Source organism: Lactuca serriola, chromosome 8 (assembly GCF_051521515.1).
Source record: "Lactuca serriola cultivar US96UC23 chromosome 8, Lser_US96UC23_V15, whole genome shotgun sequence".
Lineage (NCBI taxonomy): Eukaryota > Viridiplantae > Streptophyta > Magnoliopsida > Asterales > Asteraceae > Lactuca > Lactuca serriola.
This window is the reverse complement of record NC_136415.1, coordinates 290,091,110-290,113,441: the sequence shown is the minus strand read 5'-3', so window position 1 is coordinate 290,113,441 and position 22,332 is coordinate 290,091,110. Positions and strand designations below refer to the sequence as shown.

Genomic DNA, 22,332 nt, shown 5'->3' with positions numbered 1-22,332 from the left:
ATAATTTTTCTAAAATTTTCCCTATTTAAAGTGTGAAAAATATAAGTGAGCAAAAAATTAAATATCTTTTTATTTTTTGGTTTTTATTGATCTTTGAAAAAGGGAAGTAAAAAAAAAAAAAGAAATTTAATGAATTTTATATGAATAAGAAGCAAGAGAATATTTAATTTTATAAATGAAAAAATCGCCTCCTTTCATATCTAGCTATGGTTCTTGATGCTACACAAATGCTCTAAAAAGTAGTTTTTACCTCTTCGGTTGATTCCACAACCTCCAAGTCTCCAACTTCATCCTCCTTTCTCTCTCTAGAAACCGTTTCTCACTCATTTTATCTTCAAACTTCAATCCCTACCAAATCCAAAAGCGTCGCCTAATAATTACACTAATCTAAAGCTAAAGCACAAACCTAAAATCATGTTCACTTACATATATGTATAAACGAACTACTAAGTTATCATCCATCCTCTCAAATTTCTCATCAGAAAAAAGGAATTTTCTCATGGCATTCTCTTGTTTCTGAGAGAATCAATCATATATCGGTACTTGTGATCGTCATGGATCAAATGTATGGCTTCCACTCGACATCCGATTACACAATTCCACCGGAAAACAACCTGATTCTTCCGTCGGAGCACCACGGATTTCATCCACCCGTTTATCACAGCTGGCCGTTTTACGGATCCGATGAGTTGCTATCTGCTGCTGCCTCAGTCGTAACGGATGCGGTTTCGATTGATACTACTCATCAGATTATTCTTCCAAAACGTCGAACCAATCGACAACATGATCTTCAAGCAAAAAATAACGGAGATAACGATGATGATGATGATACTTCTCGCGATACAATCAAGCACAAAATCGCGTCTCATCCTTCCTACTCCAAGTTGCTCGATGCTTATATTGATTGCCACAAGGTTTTAAAAGCAAAATATCGCGATTTCTGAAGCGCTTTTTCCTGTTTTCTTCAACATTTTGTTCCTTTTTCGTTGCGAAATTATTATTCCAATAGGGAACTTCTAAGTTTGCATCACTAAGCTTTTTTTGTGGACGATGAACGTACGCTTAATACGAGTGATTTAACCGAGCCTAGCTAAATCCTCGATTTATCTAACATTTATAGATAAATATTCTTCAATGGCAACTGAAATTTTCGTCTATATATGAATAAATTCTTATTAATTGTTGCCTTTTTTTATTCTGTTACACAGGTAGGAGCGCCACCGGAAATCGCGTGTTTGTTGGATGATATCCGTCTCGAAAATGGCGCTCGTAAACGAAACGCAACCGCTTCCACTTGCTTAGGAGTCGATCCTGAGCTCGACGAATTCATGGTTCGTTTCTCCATTACTTTGAATTTTCCATCACTCGATTACACATCACGAACACACAGAAATTCTTCGACCTAATTATCTGTAAATGATTGATTATGTCGTAGGAAACCTACTGCCATCTACTGGTGAAGTATCAATCCGATCTCGCAAGGCCTTTTGATGAAGCTACAGTTTTCATCCGCAATATCAAAACGCAACTCCGCAATCTCTGCACAGGTGCGTATATTCCGTCTTCCTCTTAATTCCATGGCGATTTAGTCTTTCTTGTTCTTCATAAGATATCTGTGTTTGGCGCATGATAGCACACGTACGTACGTACTATATCTTAGCTCAAATAAGCATAATGCAGAATACACTTTTCTGGTCTTACTCTTACTCCTCTATACAGTATTTGTAGTTTCGTTTTTCTTTTTATGAGATTGACTCACACACGCCCATGGAAGAGAGACTTTTTTTATGACTAGAAATTTACAGCATGGTATAATCAGATGAAATCGAGTAATTAAATCTCAGACAGAATAGTTCTATATATGTCTTCTAGCTCGTTATAACATATCAACGTTTACGATGAGATATATGATGGGAAATTACAACGAAATAGTGTTTAGATTGATGTAGATATATAATCAACATGTACTTAAAGAGATAACCTAGATAGGTGAAACCGATGGAAACAAGAGATGTTATAAACTTTATGACTCATTTAGCCTAGTTTTATGTCAGTACTATAAACGAAGAAGCTTTTAAGTATTTGTTTGTGGTTTAGTAGGTGATATGTTGCTTCTACATGTACGTGAGTGTAGGAAACATAGTCATTCATTTATAAGAAAGAAACAAAGGAAGTCAAGACAAGTCAGGAATCGTGGACCATTGAACAGTAGTAGTAATAACTTGTGGTTAATAATGCAAGGAATTATTGTTTCTGCTATCTTTTTTTGGCTATAAAACCAGTAATCTTCATGACTAAAAATATTATATGGATTTCTGTAGTCTGATGGATTGGTCAGCTAAGAGTTAATTCTGCAGAACACATTGGTTTGTAAATTCTTCTTACATACATATAGTAATAAGTTATATAATATATATATTTTCTGGTTAAAAAAAGTTTCCCAGGTTTACTTTATTTATATTAATGATTAATAATTAATAATTAGAGTATATAGTTAAGAACATTTCTTCTTTTGTTTCTTATGTAGTACGTTTACAAGAGGTCATCTCATAACATTATTTCACAGTTTTTTTCCCTCAAAATATCACTCGGATCCGAATTTTCGAAAAAACTTTTACCTTTGTCACATTTAAGTATTTGAAATTTTTTTGATCAATAATGACACAGTTAGGCTCTATTGTGATACAAGTAAATAAAAATTATATTCCAATAATTAAAAACTAATTAAAATATCAAAAAAAAACTTTATAAAAACACATGACATGGTCTTAGAACAACTTCCTTAATTGATCCCATAGAAATCAAAGAGGACCATGTGAATATAAACTGTTAAATGTGGTATGTGGTTACTTTTATGAGCTTCAACTTCTCATAAAGTATTTTATTTGGTATTTTTTATAGTATACAGTATACATATCGTGTGCATGGGAGGGTAAATAGGGAAATGTTAAGTTTTACTTGGTTGTATCAGTCATATATAAAAGAAAAAAAAAGGAGAAAAGATCAAAAGAAGATGCTTATTTAAGGTGATTTATCTAATCCAATCTGAGAAGTACTGATCATATATCTTCTTTAAGTACGCACATTTCTAATTTATACTTGTTTCACGTGATAGTATATCTAAATCTGTGAAGCAACTTTCCAAAAGAACTTATTTTTAAGGTTTAATGGAATACCTCTAAATCTTTTTTCTGTTCATCCCATGCTTTTATTAATATTATATATCCGTATACCAATATTTTAATAGATCAAGTACATTAGGTTTGAGCTTTATAGGCTTATTTTATTGTTTAAAATTAACATAGAAGTCAAGTTAGTCAGAAAGTTCTGCTATTTGTCTACATCTCAAATAGCGAAAATGGAGAAGATCATGCTTTTTATGCTCAAAGCCAATATTATATATATATAAAATCATTCAGATTTAGGTCATAAAAGATTGCTGCTTATGAATAATGGTTGGTTGGCAACTATTATTTATTTATTTTTTTTATGTTTGCAAGTACAATTTAACTTTTGCTGATCTTTAATTATTCGTTTGATTTTTTTTTGGTAATTAATCTTCTTTCACTTTTAGGATCCTTTTACCACATTTTGTGCATTCAGGAATATAGTCATGTGCCTAGATTGTTTTGTTATAGTCATTATGTTGCATGTATATTTAGGCTGTGTGTCTTAAAGAGTATATGTATAATTAATATGAGTTTATTCAAAAACTTATTAGTTTTAAACGTTTGAAAAAACTTAATTAGTTTCTAATGTGAGAGCTTTTCTCATAACAAAGAGAATTGCTCTAAAGAAGTACTAAAATCTTGTAGTTTAACTAAAGGCGTATACACTAGAATAGAACTCTTGCAATATTGGAGTCCTCTACGTATTATGGAATCAAGAAAGAAATTGAATATTGGTTTATTTCATTGTTTTTGTCCGAATGAATTCAATGAAGCATTTTTTTTAAGGGATGTGAATCTGGCATTGTATTAATTTCACCTTTTTGGCCTAATCATGGAATAGAATGAAAACTTGGAGTATTACATGTTTTGTATTTATGTAATTTCTAATAGAACATTTCTTAAAAATATTTCATTGTTTTATATTAATTACAACTTTACTTTTAAAATAACTAAATTTTTTTATTATAACTTATGTGTGATTTTCAGCTTTTAATATTTTTTACTTTTATTACAACTCCCGAGTTTCTTTTTTAAACTATATCAAACTCCCGAGTGAATTAGGTAACGGGTATGGAAGATGTAGACTCGAAATGGTAAAGTAAAAAAATACGTAAATTAATAGTGTATTTATAGGTTCATTTAACTAAAATACACCACTCACAATTAATTCCCTAACACTAAGTTGTCTTTTTTGAACAAGCTCAAACAACTTGTATATCCTTTTCATCATTTTTTAATGATTTATGTCACTACAAGTTTATTTTTTATTAATATACTCGGTTCTTTTCAACATTGTTTTGCCGCATGTATATCGTAGTATCCTCATTTTTGCAACTCTTATCTTTTTCACAAGCGCCTTTCTTACATTCAGATCCATACAAAATATTCGGTGTAATGGCCTTCGTATGAATATATCAATTCAATTTCAAAGGGGCCTTTTTTTGTCACTAAACTCCACTAGCATATGGGAAATATCTATTCCAATTAAGTTTATCTAGCAAGCTAGTTGAATTGTTGTATATATCCTTGTGGTGTACAAAGTTGGTTTTTGTTGTTAATTATATATAGTAGATGTTGAAAAGAAGGAAATAAAGGTTTAAGAAATAGAAAAGCTGTGGTTTTGGTTTTGCCTAACAAAAAAGATAATTGGTATGCAGTGGCGATAATAATTGAAGTATGGGGTGTGGGAAAATTAGGAAAAGAATGTATGGATAGGGATTGGGAAGAAAGGGTGGCAAGTGGAAATGAGATTAAAGATACGAGTAGATGTCTGGAGATTCTCAATTATTTATTTATTCGTGTAGGGCTCACTTAGGCTATATAGGAACCTAGTAAACAGATCAGTAGGCGTGTCTGAGTGGGCAGCATGGACTTGACCCTATGTTAGGTTTAATAGCATATTTTGTCCGATTCTATATCTATCACAATTAGGTTATGAAATCCACATAACAACTGTCTATTAACAAAATGTTTGACCTATGTCTTTTAATAAATATTCCTATACCTTTAAATTTATCTTCTAATTACAAGTTTCTAATCTAACAATCAACTAAAAAGGTTTTGGATTCAATCTCCAAATGAAGTTTTTCATCTAACAACTAATTAAGAGGTTTCAGACAGAAACAGAAGATATTTAAATTATTTGTTGTTTTAGAAAATAAATTAATTGTTTTAGAAAATAAAATATATCTTGTAATTACATATATTTCAATATTTTTTTATTATAAATACAATTAATAGTTTGAAATTTAAAATCTTTAATAAAACTTTTTTAGTTATTTGATCGTCGTTTAAGCTCATTAATTTTTTGTAAAAGTTAAACAAAAAAAAGTATAGATATAACTATATAAAGTATTTATTTGATATGAAGTATAAAAATATTATATTATACTTATAAAAATAAAAATAAAAAATTTAATATTAAATAATTGTTATAAATTATATAATTTTTAAATGAAATACCATTAACTATTTTAATAAAATTAATTAATTAATAAAGAAATTCTAAATATTTAAAATTAAACTATATTTAAAAATTTTAAAAACATTATTGAATATTCAGTAATATTTTAAATAGTCGATCAATATATATTCAATAGTATCCCATCTAGTATTGAATAGTAACAAAATATGGTATTGAATAATAACAAATGGTCAACTAATAGTATTTAATTCCAGCTCTAATCAAATATATGCTCTTCAAACATTATATATTAACTCTAATTTTCTTATTGCGATTGGTTGGTTAGGTTTTTATTATTTTGCTTAGTTTTATGGGTATTCTTATATATTTACTTTAGTTTTTTGTTTGGTTTGTATATCAATAAACTAATTCTATTTTTTTATTAGTTTCATATTCACTAGTTTTATGTAATAAAAAGTGTCTTAAAAAACTATTTTGAATGCTACTTTACGAAAACGTTACTTTTCCCATATCATACCTTCATTATCTTGTTGTATTTAAGTAAAGTATTTCAGATAATCCGATAGAATTAAAGTCGGATTCTACTAAGATTTTGTTAAAAACACGTTTTAAAATAGTAACAACTTTTTAATGTGTATCTATGTAATTCCATGAGGTAGATATTATTAAAATACAATTGAAGTTTATAGCTAGTGCACAGCTACTTGATTACAAAGTCCATCAAAAGATATCGCATTTTTCTGATTCGATTCAATTTTCGTAACACTTTTTGCTTTTCAAAATAACTTATTAAATTCTATGATCAAACGCAACTTTATTATCGCTGAAAAAAACTTATTATCAAAATCTCTATGTGATAAGAATGAGTTTAACAAAAGATTCGGGTTGTGTAGCTGGCTTAAAATATTTAAATACTCGATAACAAAAATTCAGTAGCCTTTTTGGGACTTTCTGTACCCAATTGACTGTAAATTTTGCATTATTAATAATGTCTTATTATGATGCACTTGTCGCTGTATGTACAAGTGATTGTACATTGTAATGCATGCGTTTTAGCAAAAAAACAAGTTTTTGTATTGATAAATGTATAACGAATATTAATTTGGTTATGAATAGAGTCAAAATCATGTTCTTTTGTCCTATAATAAATTTGGTTTAATTCATAAACAAATAAATAACGTTTCTTAAAACATGTACAATAAATTTCATCACACGATATCAACGAACCAACAACGTTCCAAGTAAAGTTTTTTCACAAAACTTATTTATGCTACCACCACTATTAATTGATATATAATAAACTAGTTTATAAGCCGTGTGTGGGAACCATAGTTATAAAATTAGTTAAATTTTTGTAATAAAAATTTATAATTATTAATCAATTCTTTTAAATAAGTTATTTTAAATAAATTATTAATCAAGAGATATATCATAATTTTAAAGTTATTATAACTTCAAATTTAATATATATTAGAAAATGTAAATTTGAATTTTAAAATGAGTTTGTTTAATATATTTATATGACACATGACATAATATTAATAAAGAGTTGTATTAGAGTTACACTTGATAAAAAAAGATTAAAACTATTAATTTATTAGAATAAAAATAAATAACATATAATATTATAAAAACGGAAAAAGCTTTTTATGTGTTAAGTTTTAATTTACAATCAACGAGAAAAATCTTTGAAATTAAAAAGTTCTCACAAATAACTTTTTAGATTTTACATGTTTAACTTGAGCAATAAATTATTCAAGAAGTTCACTCTTTATAGTGATTTATTTTATTATTTGATTATTGAAGTTTGACTAGTACGTATGATCCGATGACTGATGAGTAGATAATGTAAAATCGGAAATGGGCAAAGGGATGTTTCCGTATAGAACGGGTGGTTATAAGAAGTTTCACATGGACTTCCGTGTTTTCCGCTGCATGTTATTTTTGCTTTTATTATTTTGTGTGTTTGAGTTTAGCAATCAAAGCTCCCTCAACCACCACCTCTCATCTCTTCTTCCCCACTGTCACACTCACGCACTCGCACGTACCTGATCAGCACCTCACTGCTTTGCTTAATTTGCTTTGTGATGATAGTAGCAGCAGCAGCAGCCAGCAGTAGTAGTAGTGATGATCATTTATTTACTTCAATCTCTTGCTTAATAGTTGCTTTCAAGCTATATATGCATGCCCTGTTACTGTTGTCGAGAAACGTGTCGATTTCTTAGATCAAAGCTTTTGGGCTTTGTAGTCGTGGTGGGGCCTACTGGAATGGAATGGGACATATGAATAGGACAGTAAGTATCAGATCGATGCCCGCCCAGGTGCACTGTTTTGCTATTATTCTACGCTTTACATTATTAAATATATATATAATATATAAAACACTTACATCTCACCAACAAACCTTATTGTATCTCTTTTTTCATAAAACATGCAAATATGAGTCTTATGGACATAAGACCTAGACTGATTTGTGTTCATTCCACTTCTCTTTTTCCGATCTCATTAATGCCATTGCCAACGATGTTGGTATTTTTCCGAACTCATTAATGCCATTGCCAACGATGTTGGTATATATATGTCAATTGTGTAGGTTAGAGCAACTTTTATACTCCTTACTTCTTACATCTAAAGGGTCTAGACTCTAGACAATACACGGAACTCATTAAAGTACCACATCATCATTCTGTTCCATCAAAAACTTTATTCAATACAATGTAGTGAACTCGGCAAATTTAATGCAATATGTTTATAAAATATAATTTATGACATTTAATAATTACAAGGTTTCTATTTCTGTATTGAATTTTTCAATGACTATTGAAATCCATAGAAATTGAAGAGACAACATAACATTTGACGGTTATAAAGTTTAATATATTGAATACAGTTAATTGGATATCTTATCTCATTTAATTATCTCATTTAATTATTTCATTAAACTATGCATGCGTTATAAATGATTTGAATATAAAATAATTAAAACCAATTTTAGCAACCTCTTTTGTATAGAAGAACTAAATTCAGCATTTTAGCGATTATTTTACCGAATTTATAAATTATTATTATATTATAACAAGATTATAATATTAAATATTTACCACAAAAGCTCGATCAAATGGATATTATTATAATGTTATTGTCGACATCATTAAATTGAGCGTATATATTAAAACTTTAAAGTGTTATGACTATCATGTTCGAAATGAAAGGAATAGCAATAAGTCTGTTTTGTTTCAGATTTAAGTTGTATTTGACACGTCTAAACTAGTTTATTTTTTCTCTTACTGCAATACAATATTGATAATACCTCTAAACTAGCTTACAAAAAGATTTTTTATTAAAATGATATTTGTGATAACAGTAAGTTCCTATATAAAGTCTTTTTCAAAAGTTCCCTGATATACTTTTACATTTCGTTTCTAAGTTAACTTTTTCTTTGAAAGAAAGAACAAAAAAAAGACATGCTCTCGAATTTTTTTATAATAAAACTTTTTTTTTCTCCAAATTTGGGAAAGAAATAGAGGATAAATAGCAAAAATATTTTATACAAGTCGATACTCACAAAGATGGCCTTCGTAATTTTCCCTGATTTGTATTGTCTTTATATTTTTACTAAACGATTATATAGTAAATAATATTTAGTATATATATATATTCTAATAAAAGAATAGTTTTAATGTCCTTTTACATTTGTCATCCTATTAAGCCTCCTAATTAATGCATATTTTATTCTACTTTTGCCATGTGTCACCCTATTATGCTTCTTCATTAATGCATGTTATTTATCAACCTATTAATTCTCAATTTTAAATTTTAAAATTTAAATTTCTCAGTCTAATTACATTAATTTAATTACATTAGAATAAAAATTAAATTAAAATTAATACAAATTATAAAGTGATGTAATTTCACATATTTATTTAAATTAACAATTATAATTTTATATAACTAAAAAAATATCTCCTACTTAATAATTTATTTTTCACTATAATAGTTTAATTAATTTTATAACCGTGGTTCCCACGGATTATAAACTAGTATATATATATATATATATATATATATATATATATATATATATATATATATATATATATATATATATATATATATATATATATATATATATATATATAGTCTTTGGAGGAATCTTTAGCAAGGGATCAGATGTATACGTGGCTTGAAAATTACTAAGCTTATATAGGAAAAAGTTTGCATCTGTTGAATTCTTGGAAGTAGAGAATGAAAAGATGTTGGAAATATTTTTCCTCGATCCGGTTGGAAAATTTTCACGGTTTTGGTTCAGGAGAAAAAATTTATAGGGATGAAAGAAAACCATGAGCATAATCCCCGGTACAACATGTTTATGGGTTGTTTGATAGAAATTAAATAATTTAGTTTGTTATTAATTAAACCATTAAGAGACTTGATTAATGATTAGGTATGGTTTGATATGGTTGTTGAACAAAACCGTTGCATGAAAAAATTACCATTTTAACATTTCAACAAAAAACAATTTCAAAGAAAATATAATGTATACAAATCTCTTTCAAAACATGAAGATTCACCAAGAAAAATTATAAACAATTAATTTTTCTTACTCCACACTTTAGATTAAAGAATACATAATTCATATACCACATTCTAGATCTTTTTTACATCTCTAAGAACTTGTGAATCCGATGGAAGGCTTGAACTCGATAGCTTCTACTTGAACTTCATGATTCAACAACAAAATAGTAAACAATAATTGAGAAATGTTCAGATAATAATTCTAAAAACTCGTGAATCACAAATGTTCAAAAATAATTTAACGACAAAAGAAATGATCATTAATTTCACAATCTCAAATGATTTCAGAAATCAGCAATAATTTAGAATGAAAGAAATCGTATTTTAGCAACATTTAGAAAGAAAGAAATGAGGTTGCACAAACAAAATGAAGGAAGGATCCCAAAGAATCGATCTTTCTTTTAGTTGACTTCATAAAGAAAAATCATAGTATACAAACGATTTCAGAAAAGAAAATCAATAACTTGCTAATCAAAAGTATACTATTCACAATTAATAAAACTGATCTTAGTATACAAGAATAGCCCCCTGATTTACATATTTAGATTTACGATTATCTTACTAATCAAAAGTGTACTATTCACAAGCTTATAAAATCATAGTCTCCTTCAAACTTCACTTTTTTATATCAAAAAACTAGACAAGAAACTCATATTACTATGGCCAACAAACATTTTACTATGGACATGTTCCAAAATAGAAGAAAGCTTTTGGGAAAGAGTATGTTTTTTGCATCATATAAGGACGAAGTATTCGTCTTTTCACAATGTTGGACAAAAAGCATGATATAATATTTGTTAAATGAGGTACTAGATATAAAAAATATATTTCAGTAACTTACAAATAAAGAGTGTAAGAATAATAAGTAGAAATTAATGACTACTATTTATTTAGCTTGTTTGTGTGCATTTCTAGCAGCTGCATTTATATCATATAGTTGAAGACCATATTCTATTTACAAAGGGAAATTTCTTGAAATATAGTAGGCAATTGATACTTTTGGCAATACGATGAGAGAATTGTTTTCATACGGCTTGTAAAACGTGCTTCATATACATTACTGTTAATTCAAAAAGAGGTTTTTAACATGTTCATTGTTTTGATATTTATACAAAAAAATAAGATTTTATTATGGGGAGTTTATTTGGGCTTGTATTGTCATATGAAAATCTTGAGTTTAGGTCAATTCATAGCCAAAGGTATGGAACAGGTAATATGTGAGGCCATTTCAAGGGTTTACAACAAGTAATTTTACATGTGTGTGTTTATGTGTACTATGTTCATTGATCTAATCACCGATTGTAATTAGCATTAAGTGCTACTTCACTATAATACATTTGAATGTTATTATCGAGTGGATATGTTTAAAGCAATCAAATGTCAATTAATAGAATTTGATCATTGGTTTAATAACAACACAATTTAGTTGCTTCATATTTTACTATATCATCGACTTTAAAAGTGGTGACGTATGAAATTAGGAGAGAATGTCGAGGTTGAACACATGCTCTATTAAAGAGTATAGTATTTGCACAAATAAAGTTAACTCACAGTCACCTTGATAGAATGGTACATGTCCCATGATTTCTATGACATGGTGACACATATGATGTCATTTGTAGGTTTGTCCAACACAACAAATTGTCTTCTATTCATCTATTATAATTGAAATTAAATATTATCCTGCTTTTATTTCTATTTATCCTCTTACACATGGGAAATAATGAAAAATGTCTTCAAATATAATAATTTTATGAAAATATGACATTTGTCACAATTTCACATGAATAGGATGATAAATAAGAAGAAAAGATAAGAGGATATTTAATTTCTCCTCAAATAAAGAACTCATTATTGGTTTGATAATAATAATACCCTCACTAAAGGACCATGATCATGATACTCATAAGTTGCAAACCAACCTTCATTATCAATGGAAGAGAGTAACAGTGTTTATTGTCGGTGATTTTAGTGTTATCAACATATTTTTATATAATTATTATTAATAATGAGATATGTCGAGCTCCATTTAGTAACCAAGCTTCGAGGTGTGGGATGCATACTCGATGTGATAAATATGAACTCGGGAATACGGGGGGTCCAGGGGTAGCACTCCGAAACCTAAATGGATTTTTGTATCAAGTGAGACTCTAGCCATGCATTTTCCCACCAAAAGCCCACTGATGACATCATGATGAAGTAGGTTTCGGTTGTGCCCAATAACTACCATGTTTTGGCACCATTTTTGGTTTAACCGATTTTAACCACTTTTCCCGCAAATATAAATCAGATGTAGATGTTCTAGAAAAAGGGTTGAACATACATATACTCGAAATTATATCATAATTTTTCTTTCTCTCAAGAACACATCAAACAAGGTATTCTATGTTTCCAATTCGAATTAGGCATATAATTCGAATTGGTTTATTCTTGGATTATCCCACTTCTGAATTTGTGTACCCCAGACAAAAGGGACGTATTATAGATTTCGGAAAGTGTTTCATAAACACGATCTTTGAATCTATCCAAGTTTATATTTATTGCTATTATGTTCCCTTATTTCCTAACATTTATTTGGGTTTACTTAGAGCGATTTCAACCTTTCCCCTTAAAAAACACTAAATTGGTGTATTTTTAACATCAAAATATTTTTTGATGTGATGAATACGATCTACATTACACCAAATATAGAAGCCATTATTCAATCCTATAATTTTTAAGTTGAGTTTAACGGTTCATTGGAACGCATTTACGCATAAAAAAACTAGGTTTATTTATATATTCAAGTTAGTCTTAGATAACAACGTCATTGATATAGAATTACTATCATATTTGTTAAAAGGGTACACATGTACATATCATATTGGTTGATTCTGTATGAACTCCCATTATTCCGTCACACACACACACACACACACACACACACACACATATATATATATATATATATATATATATATATATATATATATATAACACTAGGTGTGAGACCCATGTATTACATGGGTTATATATATATATATATATATATATATATATATATATATATATATATATATATATTAAATTTTAACAATTTGAGAAGTTTGAATTTATAAAAAAAATGAGAATTTTTTTTGAATTATTAAAATTAATGAGACTTTAATACATTGAATACATTACATATATAAATCATTTCTAATGAATACCTTACATAATAAATGTTGAATTTTAATTTAATAAAATAAAAAATACAATAAAATGACAAGTGGAAAATAAAAAATTAAAAAATTATAGAAAATGTCATGTGTTCAAATAAATAAGAAGATGACATGTCGCAAAACGATTTTGATTTATTAGGGAGGATAATTACATTTTTTTATTTTAACTTTAATAAATATTTAAAATATACGCTATATCAGTTAGTAATGTCCATGGATGTTTTTATAACATTTTTCCTTTTTTATAGAAATAAACGAATTACATCCACGAGTACCAAGACAAGATACCAATACCTTTGGCTCTACTTTTATATATATATATATATATATATATATATATATATATATATATATATATATATATATATATATATATATATATATATATATATAAAAGGTTAGGTTATTATGTTTTAACTATCTATTGTGTAAATGTTAACATATATAATGAATATTAATTAAATTTTCAACATTTAATAGGCATTAATTATTTTTTTAAAATAACTAAAATGATTGGTCCAAATCATTCTTAAATGCACATAATAGATAGTACAAACATTCGATTTGTCTAATATATAACACTAAACAGATAATGTCATATTTTTCTAATATATTTCTAAAATAGCCTTTTAATGTATACTCTACAAAAAAAAAATATTTTCAAAGGTCAATATCATTTATAAATTTATCCCGTGATAGTTAAAAGATTGTTTTTTTTTTCTTTTTAAATTAGTTGCATATGATATCATAAAAAATTAAACAAAAAACTGATGTATAGATTTGTGTCTTCCGTAAGGAGCCGTGGAAAGGTTTCTTTAAACTGAAAAAATTTTGTTCGTGTCATCGTGTGTGAGGATTAGAATAAAGAAGAGGGTGGGGTGTCTTTCTGCTTTAGCCCCCTATCAATTACTCTTCGTACATACTGACACTGAAACGACTAAACGAACACTGCTCCTTCTGTCCAATACAAACATATATTGCCATCATCGATTTTCCCATGGAACTCTTGAAAAGTATTTGACTAAACCGCATCTTTAGTTTTACCTTTTCAGAATCTGCATGTGACTATCGCATATGTGATATAGGACATGACTCAAGTTCTTTTTTGCTATTCTTTAGATTGTGTCCAGTTTGGATTCTATATTCTGAGTATGAGGCTCTATGCATTATACTCATTGTTTGAATGAAGCTATGTGCATGGTTTACAAATCTCGAAATAATAATTATATAATAAAATTATACTAATGTTAACTTTATATATATTAATATGATTTTAATCGAAAGTAGTTACATGTAATTTCTGTTGAAGAATGCATGATTTTGGGCATTAAATACATGAGACATACTCATACATATGTATGTTATAAGATTTGAGCGTTCCTGTAGGCATGGGTCTATAATTTTTTTTTTTTACTTTTATTTTAATAGGCATATATATATATATATATATATATATATATATATATATATATATATATATATATATATATATATATATAGGGTTAGAATCAAATATGAATGATAAATATTGTATGAATGTGTGACCAAACCATGACCATTAGATTAAAAGAATATATGGTTATGATCATGAAGTACATGATATTAACATGGGACAACATTTACTATATAATTACACTTCATTACATATAATGGAAATATTTATTAAGAGAGATAAATAAAATCACCTTTATTTTAGACAATTAAGTCAATTTAATTAATGAAATCAAATCTAATACAAAATATTACAATTTAGAATATAACATGACGTTGAGGATCAAACATATCTAGGAAAAACAATTATACATTCTTGAAAAAAAAAATAATCATAAATTCTTGAAGAATATAGTTTTCTATCTTAAAATTTAACTTGATTTTTAAGAAGGATTAAGACTCAGTCTAACTAAGCAACACTTTAAAATCAAAATATTCTTATACAACTTAGGATTAAGAAACACTTTAACTTAACAACAAATCATAAATTATTTTAGAATTAATGGTTAGGAAATGGTATAACATATTCCATTCTTTATACAACTAAAGATTCCTCAAAGAATTGAATTGTTCTAGCTTTGTAACACCATAAAAATTATATACATCCAAAGAAATTCTTCAAGAATATAGTGGTTAGCTTTATATCACCACACTTTTTATATAATTGAACAATTCTTCAAGAATTTAAGCATTCTTGAAGAATTAAAAGAATGCAACGTCAAATTTTAGTTTCCATTTTCTCCGATCGATATCCATTACCAACTGAATCATCATCCTTTCATGCCATCTACCTACATAAAAATGCAACCATCAAGACTTCATTATCACAAACCAACACCATAATCCACTATTAATTCTTTAAGAATTAAAATTCATTCTTTAATAAACAAAATTTATTCCTTACAAATCAAAGTTAACTCACGATCAAAATATTGGTGTTATTTTTTATTTGTATAAAACAAAAAAGAAGTAAAATTAAATGTAGATGTTATGAAGAAAAAGGATATTCCAATCAATTAAAAACCCATATATACGAATGATTATATTAATTTGGAAAGATACCTTGGAAGAACAAAAGTGTCACGTATATAAAAATGACTATATTAAAAAGAATGGTAGAGTAGATGAACTCATCGCCAAGAAAAGATAGTCGAATATGATAATCAGAAAAAGAACAAAAGTGTCACATATTATGACCCAAAACCCCAAAATTAATTATGATAATTAACAAAAAAGACACTACAAACAAAATGTAAGTAGGTTAAACCAATAGAAAATTGAAATATGGAGAGAATATTTAAAAGGCATTGATATGGTGGATATGAGCTTCAAGGGTTTTAACAGATTCTTTAAGAATAGAACTGTTGTTGAGGGATTGTTTGTGAAACATCAAATTTGAAACCCTTTTGTTTTTCAAGAAGATTCTCAAGAGAAAATAAGATCGGGATAGTAGCAAGAAAAGTGGTTTTTAAAGGCGAAAATTTGTAGTTTAGAGAGAGAGAGATGTGTATATGTGTTTGATCTTCCTTTGCTTCGTATGTTAGTGAACCACCATCAACCATACTTAAAGCCATTTTCCTTGGAATAAGTGGAGAAGCGTCTGGTGAATATGCTTGATCGGAATCTTGATGATGGTGGATGTCGGATGTGGTGTAGGTTTGACGGAGAGAAGAAGATGAATCTGTAGGATGTGCAGCTACTATTCCATAAATATAGGATATCATTTTTGAAATATAAATGATTATCCATAATTATACGTTTTTAATTTAGGTTATTAATTAATTAATTAAGGAAGACTATTAAAATGACCATATCAAATGATTGGTCCAGAATTGACCACACATTCACATAATATTTGTTGGTCATACATGATCCTAACTCTCTCTCTCTCTCTCTCTCTCTCTCTCTCTCTCTCTCTATATATATATATATATATATATATATATATATATATATATATATATATATATATATCAAGGTTGTAAATATCGTTCGACGTTAGCTAGTCAGTGGACTGGGGTTAAAGGATTAATCGGCTAGGCGGAGATTAATCGGGGACCATTAATTGCTAATTTGTTAGATTTTAAAAATTAAATATGACTAATATCATATAAAAGTTTATAAATACCACTAGTATCATAACAAAATAGGTTAATATGATAAATACAACACTAAACATACTTCAAATAGTTTCTATAGAGATATAACTTCTTCAAAGTGTTAAAATTTCATCAGGTTCTACTGTTTCGGTCATTTTGTATGCATGGATTAATCGTTAGGCGCTCTCTAACGGTCGAGTGGCGCCTAAGAATTAATGGGAGATTAATCGGGACCTAATCGTGATTTTTACAACACTGATATATATATATATATATATATATATATATATATATATATATATATATATATATATATATATATATATATATATATATATATATATGTTTATGTTTTATGGAAAACAAAAAACTTTAAAAATCATAAAAATGCATGAAAAAAATACTTAGAGATTATAAATTTTTTTTTTTGACTTTATATTCTTAAAAATCTCAACTTTTTATATAATTTCGCTGAAATTTTTTATGAAGAAAAAGCCAAAAAATAAAAAAATAAAAGAAATTGATTTTTTAATTTTTTTTTCACCCAATTTATAAAAAACCTGTGATTTTTCAGAATATGAAGTCAAAATTTTTTTTTGTGATCTTTAAGTATTATATATATATATATATATATATATATATATATATATATATATATATATATATATCATGGTCGAATGCATGTATGTTTAATCAAATTTGATGTGGTGCCCCCAATTAAAATATTTCATGCATTGCACATAACCAGTTTGCCTTAATGTATTTGAGGTTAATTTTGTTTGGAATTAAACAAATAAAATGGTGGATAATCACAAGAGTGCCCAATGGTTATGAAGAATATACGGAAATGACCCAAAAAAAAATCTAACTTACCCAAATGATCACTATGTTTGAAAACTTGCATTTCAGATTAACTTAATTTTGTTTTTGATTAGTTTTATGTCACATTAAAAATATATCTTTGTTGAAACAAACGATGATAGTAAACATGTTACATTTAGGTTTTATTCAGAAATGTTTCATTATTTTGGTGAATTTTTTGTAAAGTATTAAAATTTTGAATAGAAAAGTTTCGATTATTTAATTTTTGTCAAAATTATCGAAAAAGTTATTTTTTTTATCTTAACAGGAAATAAAAAATTATGTGATTTTTTTTAAATTAATAAGAATTTTCAGTTAAAAAGAAAAAACATTCATGACTTTATCAAGAAAAAAAAATAATAAGACTTTGTTGTATAAAACTCTTACATTTAAAGGGTATAGGGAATTTTTTATGAGTATATTGATGCAAACCAACAAAAAACTAAGATAAATTAAATATCATCCTATTTTTTGGTTTATATAAATCCTACTATCTAATTAAATAGTGACATGTATAACATTTAATGTCAATTTAATGAAATTTAATAATATTTTAATATATTAATATGACACATTTTATTATTTAATTAGGTAGGAGGATAATGCCCATTTCAGATTTCATAGTAATATGGGAAATCACACAAAATGTAATCATTTACCAATATATTCTCAATAATCATGTAGTCATTTTTGTGGTTATCTCTAAAATTTGAGTTAAATACATGTGAAGTTCTAGATTGTCTTCTAAAATATCAACATATAACAACTCCCAGATAATAACATAATGAATCATGCAACTATATATGGAAATGAATCATTTTAGATTTGTACATTCAACATGAATCTTGTTTTATATATATATATATATATATATATATATATATATATATATATATATATATATATATATATATATATATATATATATATATATATATATATATATGGTTGCTTGTTCTTTTTTAATATAATTAATATTTAGTTTATTGTTCAGATGTTTGTACATTTTCATCTGAAGAAGATTTAAGCGGAGAGACAGATAGTACACTGATAAGCCAGGAGCTGAAAGACACTCTCATACGTAAATTTGGAGGTCGTATAAGTTCCCTCAAGCAAGAGTTTAATAAGAAGAAAAAGAAAGGAAAGCTTCCAAATGAGGCAAGACAAACATTACTTGATTGGTGGAATTCACATATTAAATGGCCTTACCCTACAGTAAGTATTTCCATTCCTATATACATAATACATCATTTCTCTAGCTACTTCTTTTTCCTTCCTGTTTCATCACATTAATTTTTTTTTATCCATTTAGAAAATTTATAGAATTTGCTTTAACTGATACCATGCTTCAATACTTCCTATTAATATGCAACAGAAAAAGAAACTAGAGTTGACCTCATAACTTAATTAAATAGTCAAATACCACCAAATTAATTAAATGTTTTATGGCCATTTTGTCCACAGCAATATATTTGATCTAAAGTTTAATTAAGTGCAAATTAAATACATAGCAATATTTTATTTCACTGAATTTGGTTACTGGACTTTCAAATTGGTACTAATTATGAGTATATTTTAACATCGATTATTTTGGCCAAATTCTTTAAAACCATCACGCATTTGACTCTTTTTTTTGGTTTAATCATTGAAAAACATCTCGGTGTAACTACTGTCAGTTTTGTTTTTTTTTTTTTTTTGTTTTTTTTTTTTTTGGTAACGAGTTAGAGAAAAAGAATGGACGAATATTTTTCTAGTTAATTTTTTAAAAATTCAAATTTTTAATGATTAAATCATAATTTTTTTACGAACGGTCAAACTAAACAAATTTCAAACCATAGTGCGTTTTATATAAAAATAAAATTCACAGTTTCATAAATTTTGGTCGATTATTTTCTAAAGTTGAATGGTTTTCATATTGTTTTTTGAAATTATGAATCTTTTTGGGAGTTTAATGGTGTTTTATTAACCATTTATAAAATTAAGTGACTAAAAAACAAATGAAATAAAATTGTGTTGCCTTTATTTTACAATTGTTGCACCGTTTTTTTTTTCCAAAAGTTGCGACTTATACGCACTCTAAACTACTTCAACATTCTAGTGATATCACATAGGGATCTTGAACCCTCACTATAGTGTTAGGGCAAAGACATGTTTGTACGTATTTAAAAAAAAAAATATATAAATAAATAAACAAAATGTCTTAATTTTTTACATGGCTAAATACAAAAATAGCAATGCATTTCCTTTCATACGTCTATTATAACATGCAATTTTTGTTTATTGCTTTCATAGCAATATCATTACTTATTAAGACACTGTATTTTTGAAAATCTACTAAATTATGACATTGAGCTCTTACTTATTTTTTTCTTAGTAAGACATTATTACTTTGAAAATATTAGTTAATCCTCATAAATTGCTTTGTATTTGGATATATCAACGCTATAGTAGAGTCTAACTGGTTTACCTGAATTTTGTTATATATATATATATATATATATATATATATATATATATATATATATATATATATATATATATATATATATATATATATAATCAAAATAATAATAGTAAATGTAAATGTAGGAAGGTGATAAGATATCCTTGGCGGAAACAACAGGATTAGATCCGAAGCAAATCAACAACTGGTTTATAAATCAAAGGAAGCGGCATTGGAAACCATCGGAAAGCATGCAATTGGCTGCAATGGGTGGTCTTGCTGGGCAGTATACTTAATTATGACCGATTGAAATAGGTTTCTTAATTGCATGCTCTCATGCATGTATATATATTATTAACTAAACAAACTTGTATTTAAAAACATCAATAATTTAATTATTACGATACAAAATATTGTCTAAATTTCTGAAATACGTAATTAATTGTCATATACATGTTTGGATGCTGACGGTTTGACCCTATGAGATCATTGTGAAAGTGTTATGTTTTGTTAAAGATAAATAAAGGAAATAGCAATATACTTTTATTTATTTATGTATTATAACATGCAACCTACTTCTTATTTCTGTCCATTACATTAGTATCGTGTTTGCTATTGAAGTTGTGTTCTTTATCGATTGAATGACATCCCTAAATATGAGAAGAGTAAGAAAAGAAATGGGTTCGTAGGTCAAAGTTTCCTTGAAATACTTGAAATATATTTTGAAAGGAATATTTGTTGGGAACTTATTTTCCATCTATCTACTTATATTATTCTAATAAACAAAACCTAACAAAGACACATGACATTTTTCTAAACTCATTTTTGACACATGGCATAATTATAAGTTATAAATCTTTGCACTTATGATCAGGGATGGTTTTAAGGGTTTCCTGGTGTGACACCGATAACCCTAACTTTTATAGACGCAGTGGAAAAAATTTCGATTTTTCAATTTTTTTACCTATTTTTCATATATCGGCAACATCTATTCGTCCCGACAACACCTATTATATATTCCTATGCTCACCCATGCTTATGATTGAAATTCAAAATTCATTCTAACTTATAAATTATAAACCTTCTCCACTTATGATTGGAATTCAAAATTCATTTTCCAATCCATTGGATTAAGGCATCAAATTAGTTATTATATGAAGTCAAATCTTATACTTTATACTATATTATAAATTAAACATATTAGTCATATCTTAAATTTTAAGAAGTGTAAGTAATTAAAAAAATTAAATTTGGAGCAAGATAAAAAATTTAAAATATTAAATTCATGTATCTAAATTAAGACCAAATTACAAAAATAAATTATGTGGTTTACTAAAGGTCACAAACTCAGTCTATGTGAATTTTCTTTGACAAATATGGTCCATGTGGTTTCCAAAACTTGCTTCAAATTACCCTTTTTGATGATGCCGTTATTGTTCATCCGTTAGTGTGAGAGTATTTTGATCTTTCAAGTAGTAGGGATTAAGTTTGTGACTATGTGTAAACTATAGGGAACATTTACGTAATTTTTTTTATATTTTATATTTATGAGTTTGTAGCTTTTCCACCCATTTACTTTTTAAAATATCACTTTGAACTTCGAAAAATGTTTGTAACATTCGAAAGTTTTGGTATGTTTCCTTTAACCCCCTTTATGAAAAAATGTTTCATTTTGGTCTCTAGCTTAGTACGCGAGGCGTACCATATATGTACGCTGAGTGTACTGGCTCTCTGATGGATCGCGGATGCACCCATGTACGTTGGGTGTACGTGGGAGAATGCAGGGCGTACTCCAGTGTCACACCCCAAAACCAAGAACGGCGGAAACGTTCTGGGGCGGAGGACGTCATGTACAATATCACAACAATAAAAAGTAGTAAACAAACAACAACATCATCCATTGCATTAATAATATAATTTTAATACAAGTGTGTTCTGACAAATTATGATAAACACTACAGTATAATCAAAATGAAAGATGAGTCTTGAACGAGCTCCATCTTCTCTAAACCTTGCATCGGTACCTGTGTACTGTTGACCTAAGGATACAAGTTATTTTGAAAGAGAG

The 22,332-nt window shown here is 27.4% G+C and overlaps 1 protein-coding gene across 1 annotated transcript; it reads left to right on the top strand.

Annotated features, from left to right (window-relative positions):
* Positions 1 to 217: 217 nt before the first annotated feature.
* LOC145069078 (homeobox protein knotted-1-like 6) lies at positions 218 to 20,818 on the top strand. The gene is made up of 5 exons (XM_079016055.1): positions 218 to 914; positions 1,209 to 1,331; positions 1,436 to 1,547; positions 18,816 to 19,036; positions 20,411 to 20,818. Exons 1-5 carry the CDS (start codon positions 555 to 557, stop codon positions 20,558 to 20,560), a joined length of 966 nt encoding a protein of 321 aa, XP_078872181.1. The 5' UTR covers positions 218 to 554; the 3' UTR covers positions 20,561 to 20,818.
* The last annotated feature ends 1,514 nt before the right edge of the window (positions 20,819 to 22,332 follow it).